The sequence below is a fragment of the Desmodus rotundus genome, chromosome 2 (genome assembly GCF_022682495.2).
Source record: "Desmodus rotundus isolate HL8 chromosome 2, HLdesRot8A.1, whole genome shotgun sequence".
Lineage (NCBI taxonomy): Eukaryota > Metazoa > Chordata > Mammalia > Chiroptera > Phyllostomidae > Desmodus > Desmodus rotundus.
The window spans coordinates 209,050,510-209,062,704 of NC_071388.1; the positions used below are offsets into that span (position 1 = coordinate 209,050,510).

At 60.1% G+C, this 12,195-nt stretch overlaps 1 protein-coding gene across 5 annotated transcripts; it reads left to right on the forward strand.

Moving 5' to 3' along the window:
* The first annotated feature begins 467 nt into the window (after positions 1-467).
* PDCD1 (programmed cell death 1) lies at positions 468-11,294 on the forward strand. Of its 5 annotated transcripts, none has more exons than XM_045198586.2 (5): positions 468-638; positions 7,219-7,578; positions 7,907-8,068; positions 9,207-9,321; positions 9,514-11,294. In XM_045198586.2, exons 1-5 carry the CDS (start codon positions 563-565, stop codon positions 9,707-9,709), a joined length of 909 nt encoding a protein of 302 aa, XP_045054521.2. In that variant the 5' UTR covers positions 468-562; the 3' UTR covers positions 9,710-11,294. The 5 variants fall into 5 exon arrangements, with proteins under 5 accessions (XP_045054521.2, XP_045054523.1, XP_045054519.2 ...); XM_045198588.2 differs by having other exon boundaries at positions 9,207-9,241; positions 9,511-11,294; XM_045198584.2 differs by lacking the exon at positions 468-638 and having other exon boundaries at positions 4,498-7,578.
* The last annotated feature ends 901 nt before the right edge of the window (positions 11,295-12,195 follow it).

Sequence of the window (12,195 nt, forward strand, 5' to 3'; positions counted from 1 at the left end):
CGGGGGCCACAGGCGTCTGGCCGGGCACTTGCCTGGGCCCCCAGCAGCAGCAGAGCCAGTGGGTCCAAACACCGTGGCCATCAGGGCTGCACAGAGGGGACCGAGTAGGCCGTGGGCATGGGGTCGAGTCCAACCTTCACTGCTGCCGGGGGACCTGGGCCCAGAGCGGGGAACCCACCTTCCCACGGACAGGAGGATGGCTGGGGAGAGGAGGAAAGAGCCACCCCTCCCTCCTGTGGAAGGGGAAAGAGACAGCCCCAAATAAAGAGATAAACTTTTCCCTGGGATGGAGAGACCCCCACGGTGGCAAGGAGCATGCAGACACCCCTCCTCCACCTGTCTGTCTCTCCATTTCTGCTTCTCTGCCCCCTCCTCCACACCTTCTTCCCCTGCCCCTCCTCTGTCACTCTTCCCCATCGCTCTCTCCACCCACTCCATTCCCCGCCCAAGTGGAGGAGGAGGAAGACAGAGCGGGTCCTCGGACAGTTTCCTTTCTGCCTGCACTTCTGCTACATCCGAGGAGAAGAGGAATCGAGGCTGCTGGTGCTGGCTCGCTCTGGGCATGGGGATCCCGTGGATGCCCTGGCCTCTCCTCTGGGCAGTGCTGCAGCTGGGCTGGCGGCCCGGGTGTCTTCTAGGTAGGTGGCCAGGATTGGGTGATGAGGGTCAGGGCTGGGACAACCTCAGGCCCTCGGCCCTGGCCAGGGCATGGGGCCGTGGCAGGGCCCGTGGCAGGGCCCCTGGCAGGCGCTGTGTGGCTTTGAGCGGGAGAAGTGCTCTCTGGGCTCCCCTGGTGGTAAGGCTCCTGAGCAGGCAGGAGTGTCCCAGCTCCTCCTCTGTGTCCAGCGGGCGGCAAGCCAGTGCCCTTCTCTGTAGGGTGACAGGGCTGGGCTGGCCAGAGCCCCAAATCTGGGCCCCGTTGCCCCAACTTATGTTTCCCCCGGTTGGACTAGCCTCACAGGGGGCCGACTGGCGCCTGAGGTGACAGGCAGGCTGGCCCCGAGGGTTACTCTAGTCACATCAAAAGTAACCATGTGAATAAAGACTGTCCCCCCAAACCCCTCGGGCACCTGGCGCACACATGCCTCAGGTTTCTGGAGGAGATGCCCAGGCACAGACCCTGGGCATGGCTCACAGAGTCCATGGCGGGTTCTGGCAAAGCGGCCTGGCCCTGGACCACCCTGTGTGAGCCGCCCAGGGAGACCTCAGGGCCAGCAGAGAAGCTCAAAGCTGGGGTTGGCGATCCCAGGGCTGTGACCCAAAGGAGCCTGGTGGAGAGCTTTGGGGGGGCCCAGACATAGGAGAAGAGGGGGCGTGTGTCACCTGGGAGGAGGACACGAGGCATCCTGGGGAGCTGTGACCCCCCGCCCCCAGCGTGGCCTGGTCCCTGCAGAACCCCTTTCCTAAGCAGGGAGAGGCACGAAAATACTTCCCCAGTTTCAGACGCATTCGCCTGTGTCTTGGGCAAGATTTTCAAGTTCAGCGTGCCTCAGTTTCCCCCCTGTGACCCCGGCTTCAGGGGTGGCCCTGCTCAGCTCAGAGCACGGTGCTGCTGCATCACAGGCACGCGGGGCCCTCCTCTGGCTCTCGCCCCAGGCTCGGCTCTGGGCCTCAGGGGCCTTTCTACTCAGTGACATCTTTCCTTGCTAATTTGTTTACTCCACTTATTATTGTAGCCATTCCCATGGAAGCCCCCTCTTGTGTACACATTTTTCTTGCATTTTATGAAATGTCCCACACCTAGCGGTGGGCTGCCCCAGCCCCCATGCTAGCGAGGGGAGTGAGGAGAGATGGGAGCCGCGCTGATGAGCTGGGGCTGAGATCGCCTGCCCTGCCAGGGTCCTGGAATCAAATCGGGTCGCTTACGGAAACTGTCCAGCACAGCCTGTGACACACTTTTTAAGTCAGATTGTTTATTTATTTTTCATCTTACAGTTTGAAAAATAAAATGAAACATACAGAATAGTTACAAAAACAGCAATAAACGCCCTACACCCAGAGTTGCCAGCTGGTAATACTGGCCCATTGGCTGCGTGTCTCAGAGCAGTGGTGACAAATGCCACAGACCAGGCGGCTCCACCGTGGGAGGTCACGGTCTCCCAGCTCAGCAGCCGGGAGCCGGGGTCCAGGTGTCGGCTGCGCTGCTCCGTCAGAGCCCGAGGGAGGGTCGGTCCCAGGCCTCTCCGGTACCATCAGTCCTGTCCTTCTCCGGCCTGGTGTCTGCCTGTCTTCGTGTGGTCTCTCCTATGTGTGTCTGTCCAGAAGCTCCCCTTCTTATACGGACACAGTCCTGTTTGCAGGGCCACTCTCTGGAACTCATCTTGAACAACCAAACACACGTGCAACCACCTGTCCCCAGATGAGGCCTCACCAAAGTGCTGGGTCAGGACTCAGTGTGTGAGTTGGGCGCAAGTCCCATCCCAGCACGCCGCTGAACCTGGGCTGGGCCGTGGGGAGCCGGCAGCTCTGTGGGTGCCGCAGCCTCACCCTCGTCCCAGGACGGCAGCTCCCCGCAGCCCGAGCTCAGACGCCCCGTGGCCCAGCAGGGCCTGCAGGTGTGGAAGCCCTGTCCTCGGCTTCCTCAGACCAGGGCAGGCCCCACCTCCCTTGCTTTGCAGGCCCTGGGGTTCTTTCTTTAAAAAAAACCCAAATCTCAATTTTACTTGACATATGGAAAGGCTCAGGACTGGGAATAGTTTTATTGCGGTGGAACTGTGTTGCATTTGTTTCAGGCGCACAATGTAACGATTCGATGTGTGTCCACAACGTGAAGTGACGGCCCTGGGTAACATAGTTTCAGGTTTATTTTCTTGTAATGGAAGTTGTTGGGACTCACTCTCCTGGCTACTTGCAAATGTGCTGCAGCTGTGCCTCCATCTCTGCGAGGGTCGGTCCCCAGACCCCTTGCTGTTCTGGCAAAGTGGTTTTGTTGCACAGATTTGCTGTGGTCCACTTACTACAGGTATTTCCCATGGACAGATGAGTTAGCAATTTTGAACTACCTGTGTGTACCGAGACTGAACAAAAAAAATCCCATAGTGCTAACTGAGATTCAGGTTTCCAGCTGTCAGAGCTACAACACACCCTGTGGCATCAGGCTGGAATGGGATTGGAACTTGAACTCATGGCTTCGGGCCGACTCTCCCAGCAGTCACACCTGCCAGGACACCATCGCTGCCCAGGCCACTTCGGGTCACAGTGCTCTTCCCGTTCAGCCACACCAGACTGCCAGGAAATCTTTAAAACACTGTCTTGCATCCTTTCCTTTTCCCGCAGTCACCACCTGGAGCGCTCTTAGTGACTCACACCCAGTACAAGATCATAGTTTCCTAACTAGTCTCAAGGTTTCCAGAGGCAAAGAAAGGCATCTGCGGTGGGCAGACTGCGGCCGCGGAAGGGGTGTCTCAGCAAGTGCGCGGTCTCGCGGGAGGGGCAGCCTGGACGTGGCCCCACATGCTGGGACTTCCACCTGGTGTCGCAGATTTTCTGACGTTTAAGGAGAGGTCTGAAACCCACATTTTGATGTGACATCTTCTATGTATTATGTGTGAATGAATTCTAGGCTATTTTGTGTTTTTAAAAGTTCTATGTGAGGTAAAAGGAAAAAACTGTATCCGCAGGCCAGGTGTACCCACCACAACCATTTGCAAGTTCTGGCCCAAAGCTACTGAGAGCAGATGGCATTTAAATAAATAAGTGCAGTCACCCCTTGGCACCCGGGGCCTGCGTGCCGAAACGCGAGGATGCTCAGGGCCCTGATATCACAAAACGCCGTGACATTTGCAGAGAACACGAGCAGGCACACCCACCACCACTTGTTTGGTGTGGACTCGGCACATGCTCAGCACGTGGCAAACTTAAGTTTTGCGTTTGGAATTTTCTGGGATTTTTTATTCTTTCAAGTACTTCGACCCGAGATGGGTCAAGTCCACGGACACAGAACCTGTGGACGTGAGGGCTGAGAGTTCCGAGTTACGGAGCACAGCTGCTCTGCTGCCATGACATCGCCAGGACCTACTCATCCTATACCTGCAAGTTCCAACCTTTGGACCCCTTCACCCCCCCCCCCCACCTGTGGCGACCAGCAGTCTGCTCTCTGCAGCTGCGAGCTCACTTGTTGTTGTGTTCTGTACTTTTGTTTCAGATTCCGCATGTAAGTGAGACTATATGGTATTTCTTTTTCTCTGACTTATTCCACTTAGGATAATGCCCTCCAGGTCTGCCCAGGCTGTCAAAACAGTAAGGTTTTGTAGCTTTTCATTGCTGAGTAATGTCCCGTTGTACACATGCGCACTTCCCCTTTACCCACTCGCCTGCCGACAGGCCCGCAGGCTGCTTCCCCACCGTGGCGACTGTAAACAAGGCTGCAGTGAGCGCGGGTGTGCGCTTGTCTTCTCCGTTAGGGTTTCCTCCAGGTGCTCACCCAGACACGGGCCGCTGGGCTGCTGGCCGCTCTGCTTCTAACTTTTTCAGGAAGCTTCATGCTGTTTCCACAGCGGCCGCAGCAGCCTGCGCCCCCACCCACGGTGCACGAGGTCCCCCTCTCTCCACACCCTCGCCAGCACTAGCTGTTTGTTGATTTACTGATGGTGGCCATTCTGGCAGGTGTGAGGTGGTATCTCATGTGGTTTTACTTTGCGTCTCTCTGATGACGAGTGACATTGAGCATCTTTTCATATGTCTGTGGCCCTCTGTATGTCCTCCTCGGAAAAATGCCTATTCAGGTGCTTTGCCCATTTTGTAATCAGATTGCCTGTTTTGTTTTTCTTCTGAGTTACATGGGTTCTTTATATGTTTGGTACATTAACCCTTTATCAGACAACGTGACTTGCAAATACCTTCTCCCATTCTGTGGGTCCTCTTCTCACGCTGCTCGCAGTCTCTTCACTGTGCAGAAGCTCTGTAGTTTGCTGTAGTCCCACTTGCCTACTTTGCTTTGTTGTCAGCCCTGGCCTTCTGGAAGGGTCCCAGCCCGTATGCAGGTGCCCACCACTTGGGTGTATCTGATGTTTGGTCATGGAAGATCACAGATGTGTGGGTCCTTCTTGGGGCACCCATCAGGGACCCCACAATGGGGTCGTTCTCTTGGGCTCCTTTTCCCCTTGTGATGAGTAAGAGACTTGGGGTGGGGGGCAGGTGCACAAGGAGAGACCCACCTCGTCCAGTCCTGCTTCTGTGAGAGAGGCCACAAAGAGCCAACAGACAATGGACTCAGTCGATCACAAATTAAGGTTGGGGTGGGGTAGATAAGACCCCAAATTGAAGAGAACAGGGCCGCCCTTCCACACGGTGGGGGGTGGGGGACAGGGCTGTCAGCAGTTCTCACACTGGGGCTCTGTTGAAGGGGCCTGTGCAGGAAGGGGAGGGGCGTCCTGCACTGCGTGGCCCCCAGGGGAGCCTCTTGGGCAGCCCCAGCCACAAGGGGGGTTCTGCTTGGAGGCCCTGGCAGGTGGGACACGGGTAGAGGCATGGATTTGGGGAAGAGGCGGGGGAGCGACCTGCGGTGGCCTGGTCCAGAATAGACCTTCCTGGGGTGTTTGCGAGGAGGGCGCCGGCGGGCACCCCACTAGCAGATGGGCCCACGGAACCACTGCTCCACACTCCGCTGCTGCAATGTCACCGCATGACGTCTCCAAGTCTGTGTCTGCCTTCGACTGTCACTCACACGACACTTTCTTTGTAAGGGCTTGTGTGCTTCCAGAATGAATGTGCAGAGACATTGGGGTTGGTGTCACCGACGGGGCGCCCAGCATTCCAGAGGTTTGGGCACACAGTCACGAGGGAGAGGAGGTCCGGCTGTGCCCCAGCCTTGTCCGTGTCACCCCTGGAGGACTCCACCTGTCCCGGCTGTCCCCAGTCTAGGCCTGGCCCCCTCCAGGCCCCCCTGGCCTCCGTGACACCCATGCTCTCCCAGCCAGTAGGACGTACCCTCCGCACACGCATGGGACCACGCACGGGGCCTCCTGGCTCTGGCTCACGTCCAGCTGGCACTTGATGGGGTCCATAGGGACGCACCTGCAGCCTCAGGACTGGCCATGTGCCAGCCTTGACTATGTCTCGATGGCCAGGAGAGGGGTCAGGGGAGGGGCCAGGGCAGGAGGTCCAGGCTGGCTGGGCCCTGGCCTCTCCAAGCCAGTGTCCTCAGTGTAAACAGGGGAGGGCAATGGAGAAGGGCCTCTGTTTCCTCAGTGTAAACCACCACAGAAACGAAAGGACACCAGGAACACTGCCGGACCCGTCTGGTGTACCAGCCTCAAGGCCCACCTGCCCTCTCTAAATTGCTGTGACTTTGTCCTGTGTGAGGCCCTCAGTGGGGAGAGGCAGGGGGTGCCTTGGTCACACGTGCCCTGACGTGGCCCTGTCCTGCTCTCCTTGGGGCCACTTGGGCAGCCGCGCACAGGGCACGGCGGGGCAGCCGGCCTGGGGTGTCATCAAGTGCGGGAGCCACGGCCAGCCAACATTCCATAGCGGGACAAGCAGATATGTGAACATGTGTGTGCATGTGTGTGAGGGAGGGAGAACATAACAGAGCATGTGCATGCATTCCTGTGTCAGAGAGCCCGAGAGAACATTCCCAGACCACCTACATGTCCTTGTTTTGGGGAGCGTGGGCAGGGCATCGGGGCCTCCGTCCCTGTCCATCTCAGGGGTGATGGCCCAGCTGGCCTCTGAACTCCAGTCCCCACAGCCTCAGCAGAAGATGTGCCGAGGTCCACAGCGCCCATGTGGGGGGCCCAGCTCTGAGCTTGTCCTGAAATGCAGGCAAAGGCTGGCTTCTGAGCCCACTGTGGCCGGGATCTCCATGGGAGCCCCCATGGCCCAGCCCCGTGCCCAGTTACCTTTCTCGTCTACCAGCAGAATGCAGACAGGCCAGGGGTGCAGAACTGGCGTCTCTGAGGGGGTGAAGGCCCCACAACCATCTCTCAGGGGCCTAGCATCGGAGCCAGAGGCAGCCCAGCCCCAGGTCCCAGGCAATCAACAAACAAGATCCCATTGCCTGGTGTCTCCTGGTGGTGGGGCTGAGCACCCCATCCCCGGGGGTGTGCAAGGAGAAGCTGCAAGACTCCAGGGCAGAGGCTCTGCACAGGGGGACTCTCATGTGGGCTGGGCTTTCCAGAACCTTCCTACCTGATGGGATGTGGGAAAGTGGGAGGGGGTCTTGGCAGGCTGCCTCATGCCCCTTCCTCAAGGCCCTCTGGCTCTCTCTCCATGCCCCAGAAACCCCGGACAGGCCCTGGAACCCCCTCACCTTCAGCCCACCCCAGCTCACCGTGGCCGAAGGCGAGACCGCCACCTTCACCTGCAGCTTCTCCAACACATCTGAGCACTTTGTGCTCAACTTGTACCGCATGAGCCCCAGCAACCAGACAGTCAAGCTGGCCGCCTTCCCCAAGGACAGTGGCCAGGTCCACCGGGACCCGCGCTTTCGAGTGACATGGCTGCCCAATGGGAGGGACTTCGAAATGAGCGTCCTCGCTGCACAGCGCAATGACAGTGGCACCTACCTCTGTGGCGTCATCTACCTGCCCCCCGAGACGCAGATCCACGAGAGCCCCCACGCAGAGCTCATGGTGACAGGTGCAGGGGTGAGGCTGAGGGTGGGGCAGGGCAGGGCCCAGGAGGCCTGCAAGGCCCAGTGGCAGGGACTCTCCAAGTTCCACCCCTGGACTCGGTCCCACACCCAGAACCACAGTGACCAATGGCTAAGGGCCTCTGTGTTTGGAAGCACCCCAGACCCACTTCTCCTGCGGGAGGGGCAGGAGCAGGGCCTCTCAGGATGTGGTCTTGCAGGTCTTGGTGAGGCTGGTCCATGCAGGTATAGGACCGTGTCCCCTCAGGTCTTGAGAACAGGGCAGGCCCCTGCTTTGTGTCCCCACCCCTGAGCCTCTCCTCTCTGTGTCTCCAGAGAGAACCCTAGAAGCACCCACTGAGGCCCCCAGCCCCCCAGCCAGGCCCGCAGGCAAGCTACAGGGCCTGGTCATCGGGGTCACCAGCGTCCTGGTAGGCATCCTGCTGCTGCTGCTGCTGACCTGGGTCCTGACCACCACCTGCCCCAGGGCCACTCGAGGTAACTCCCCAGCCCAGTGGAGCCTGAGGCACTGCCTGTGGCCTCGTCCACCAACCCCTCCCCCACAGCCCTCCACTTCCAGCAGCCCCGGGGAGCAGGTGCACTGGCCCTGCCAGGGCCTGGGTTCCCCTTAGAAACCCCAGCCATGGTTCCTCCCCCAGCCTGCACTCAGGAGGAGTCTTCAGGGAAGGCCGCTCTCATGGTCACATAAGAAGGCAAAGAGTCCCCTGGGCTGAGCCACCCCCAAACCTCAGCTGTGTTTCAGGCTGCAGAACACGGTAACAGTGCCTGTAACAGCTGCTGGGCCGGTGGTGACAGCCATAGCCACCTCAGATCACCAGAAGGAAGGCTGTGGGTGCCCAGCCCTCCCACATACCTTGACGGTGTGGTCCCAGGCAGCTGCTCCCCTCTGAGTCACTCTGACGATAGGGGGACATCCCTGGGGCTGAAGAAAGGGACACTGCCCACAGGGGCCCAACCCAGGGTGAGGTCAGCCCCTCCACAGAGGGGCGCTGGTCACGCTCTCCCGGACAGGCATCTAGGGGTCATGTAGCCAACAGCAGGAGGCCCCACAGTGACCTGGACAAAGGAAACCACAGGCCTCAACACTCTCCCACTGAGCGGCTGGGGACAGCCCCCACACTGACCTGCCAGGCCAGGCCCTATGGGGTTCACTTCCCCAAGGATCACACTTTCCTCCTGCAGAGATTCTGGGATGTGCTGCGTGCCCCAGGCACTGGTCGCAGTGGGGTCGCACCTGGCGTTCCTGTGTGGCATCCGTCCAGGAGACGCCGCCCCAGCGACACGGATTATATGTCTGCTGTGTGCCCTGTGGCGCCAGCCGGGGACCCAGGGTGGGTCTGTCCCCAACAGTGGGCGCCAGGCTCGGCAGGCTTGCGACCAGAGATAGTGGAAGCACGAGTCCTATGTGGTTACAAACCCAGATGGCTCCCCTCCAGATAGGAGCAGGGGAGCAGGGGCCTGGGGGGGCTTCATGGAGGGTGGGGGCAAGCAGGGCGGGCGCTCAGGGCCCTTCCCATGGCCAGAGGCCTCCCAGCCCCACACACTACTCCCCGATGAGACTCCTACGAGGCCTTCCCTGGCAGGGCCTCAGGGGCTCCCCTGTGTTTCTCTGCAGGGCCCTGTGCCTGCTGCCGTGAGGACCCGCCTCTGGTGAGTTTCCTTCCTCTGCTGGCCATGGCACTGGGGACACTACAGGAAAGGGTGAGGGGACAAGAAGCTCTGCCCCACGGGTGAGTGGCCTCTGGAGCAGCCACAGCCGGCCACAACCATGTGCTTTCTTTGCGCATGGGGGCCGGGCCCCAAGATCAGTTGGGGGCTCAGGCCCTGCCCCGGCGTGTGCGTGCATGGGGAGGGTGTGTGTCTGTGGGCTCACACTGGCCACTCGGACAGTGCTGACCCTTTTCTCCCTCTCTCCTAAGAAGGAGGGTGTCTCCCCAGGGCCTGTGTTCTCTGTGGACTATGAGGAGCTGGACTTCCAGTGGCAGGAGAAGACTCCGGAACCCTCTGCCCCCTCTGTCCCCCAAGAGACAGAGTATGCCACCATTGTCTTCCCTGGCAGACCGGGCTCTCCTGGCCGTAGGGCCTCAGCCGACAGCCCGCAGGGGCCCTGGCCTCTGAGACTTGAGGACGGACGCTGCTCCTGGCCACTTTGATGGCCACCTGCCAACCCAGTGACAGTGAGTGGGGTGACCCCCATCCTGGAGACGCACACAGCCGTGGGGGCTACCAGTGGACACGGAGCCGTGCACAGTGCCAGCCTTGCCTGGCTCTCTTAGTCCTCAGGGACCTGGGCGAGGTCCCCACTGAGCCAGCCCGGTCACTGTCCTGAACTGCTGCTCTGTGCCTCCTACACACCCAGGGCTTCAGGAGGCCGTGACCCTGCTGCTCCTCGGGGAGCCTGGTGCCTGGACGTGGAGTGCAGGGTCCTGGTTGCAGACTCTGTCTTTGTGTGGCGGGTGAGGTGCCACCACAGCGAGGAGGTCCAGCACATGGCTCAAGGGGCCCACGGGGCCGGGCACAAGCCTAGCACTTCCCAGGCCTGTTCAAGACAACCCCTGGCCACAGTGCACGGGCAGCGGCCTGGAGTGGCCTCCTCCCTGGTGCCCATTCACGGTGCTATTTAAAGACACCTCAGAGGCTCCCAACTAAGGTGCTGGGTGGGCGCCCTCCAGCCAGGTCTGCCGTGCACCCACTTGCCGCACACACAGCGTTGGCTGCCGGGCCTGGGGCTCAGAAGCACACGCTTGAGAGGCCCTTTCCCGTCTATTCTATTCTAATTAAATGGTGGTGGAAGCTCAAAGAAAGCCCCCTGTTCTGTCCCGCTCTCGAGGGTGTGGAAAGAGCAGAGGGGACCTGCTGCTGCCAGGCAGGTAGAGGGCTCTGGCCCCCTCGGTCGCTGTTCCAGAAACATGCAGGCCCCCTGAGGCCCCTCATCTCTGCTCCCCTCAAATTCACACCCTCAGACTCCGATGTCAGGGTGTCTCTGGGTACCACCCCTCAGAACCCTTTCCTGGACCCCCTGCCACACAGTCCCACAGCCCCCAGGCCCCAGGCCACCTCTGCCCGGCACAGGGGGCCTGAATGACTGTGCCTACACCTGCCCTGCTGCAGCCCCTGGGGGCCCCCCACACCTCAGGGTCCCTCCTGGGCAGGTCCACTGCCCCGGGCTGGGGCCAGGCCAGGCGGTGGGTGGGCTGCTCCAGGCTACCGGTGAGCAGGTCTGGGATGCAGCAGTGTGCAAAGAGAATGCCTGGCCCATCCTCCAGAGCTGACAGGCCACCACCACACTGGGTCCCTGCCCGCAAGGAGCAATGCCCCCAACCTGTCCCCTCCCAGGGGGCCCTGTCCGGGCCCCACCAGGTCCCCAGCACTCTGACCTCACAGCCTGTGCCTGCAGCCTAGGGTCTTGTCCTGGCAGGTGGGGAGTAGGGAAGGTGGAGCCGCCTGTCCAGGAAGAGGCAAGAAGCTAGACAAAGCTCGAGTCACAGGGAGCCCCTCCTGGGAAGTCTGCAGTGACAGGTGAGCCTGCGAAACCCAGAAGGTTCTGTGGGAAAACACTGTGGCAGCAAGAAAACGCAGGCAAGGAGTAGATGTAGCATCACCATCCTGAAACAGAGGGCTGTCGTACATCGAACGCTAGCCAGTCAGCAGAAAACGCGGCAGAGGCCCTTCTGTCCACAGCAGACCAGAGAAGACTGGTGCCCGGGGCGTGGGTTCCACAAGAAGCGTGCGAGCCGGCAGGAGAGCGAGGTGCCTGGCTGACCGGAACGCGTGCCGATACCTTCAAGGCAGCAGCTCTCCCTGGGTTAGTTTATAAACTTACAGGATCCCAACACAAACCACACACCTGACCTGTAAAGGTCACATGGAAAAATGAGCGAGTAACACAAGGAAGCCAGGAAGGGACAGTGAGAGACCAGCCTTGCCAGACCTAGGCTCATCGGGACTAAAGCGGTGGAACGGGCTCCTGTAGAGGCAGGAACGGACCGGCTGGGCGGAAGGCAGACTTTCTGACAGGTGGGTAGGGCCCGCACTGTTACCTGGAAAAGCAGCCAGGTACACTCACCTTAGGGTGCACACTGGAGAATTCCCCATTGCAGCAGGGACACCATGTGAGAAGGAAACCCCACGAGATGGAGGGACACGCAGGGAGCCATCCCTCACGCCAGTTTGGAATCCAGGCTCCAGGAGAGAAGACAGAGCAGGCCAGCATGGCAGGGCCGCCCCAGGCCGACGGGCAAGCATGTGCATCACACAGGGCCCTCAGAAATGCGGGGAGAGCAGCTCCGGGCATGAAGGGAAGATGCGCAGGAGGTGCGACCAGACAGTCCACACGCACATGCACACAGGCACCCACCACATGTGTGCACACACGTGTGAATTGTATGTGTGCTGTTCCTCATTCCTTAAACAACAAAGGCATGTTCAGTTTTACTCACAGTAAAAAAAGTGCAGGTCACACTGTGCCCGTGGGCTGGTGAGCAGACAGCTCTCCACGCTGCTGGCGCTGTGGCCCTCACATGTCGCAGCACGGTGGAAGCACCAAACTGGAGGATCAGCAGGTGACATCTAGCAGTTAGGGAAGTATTTGCCCTTTGACCCAT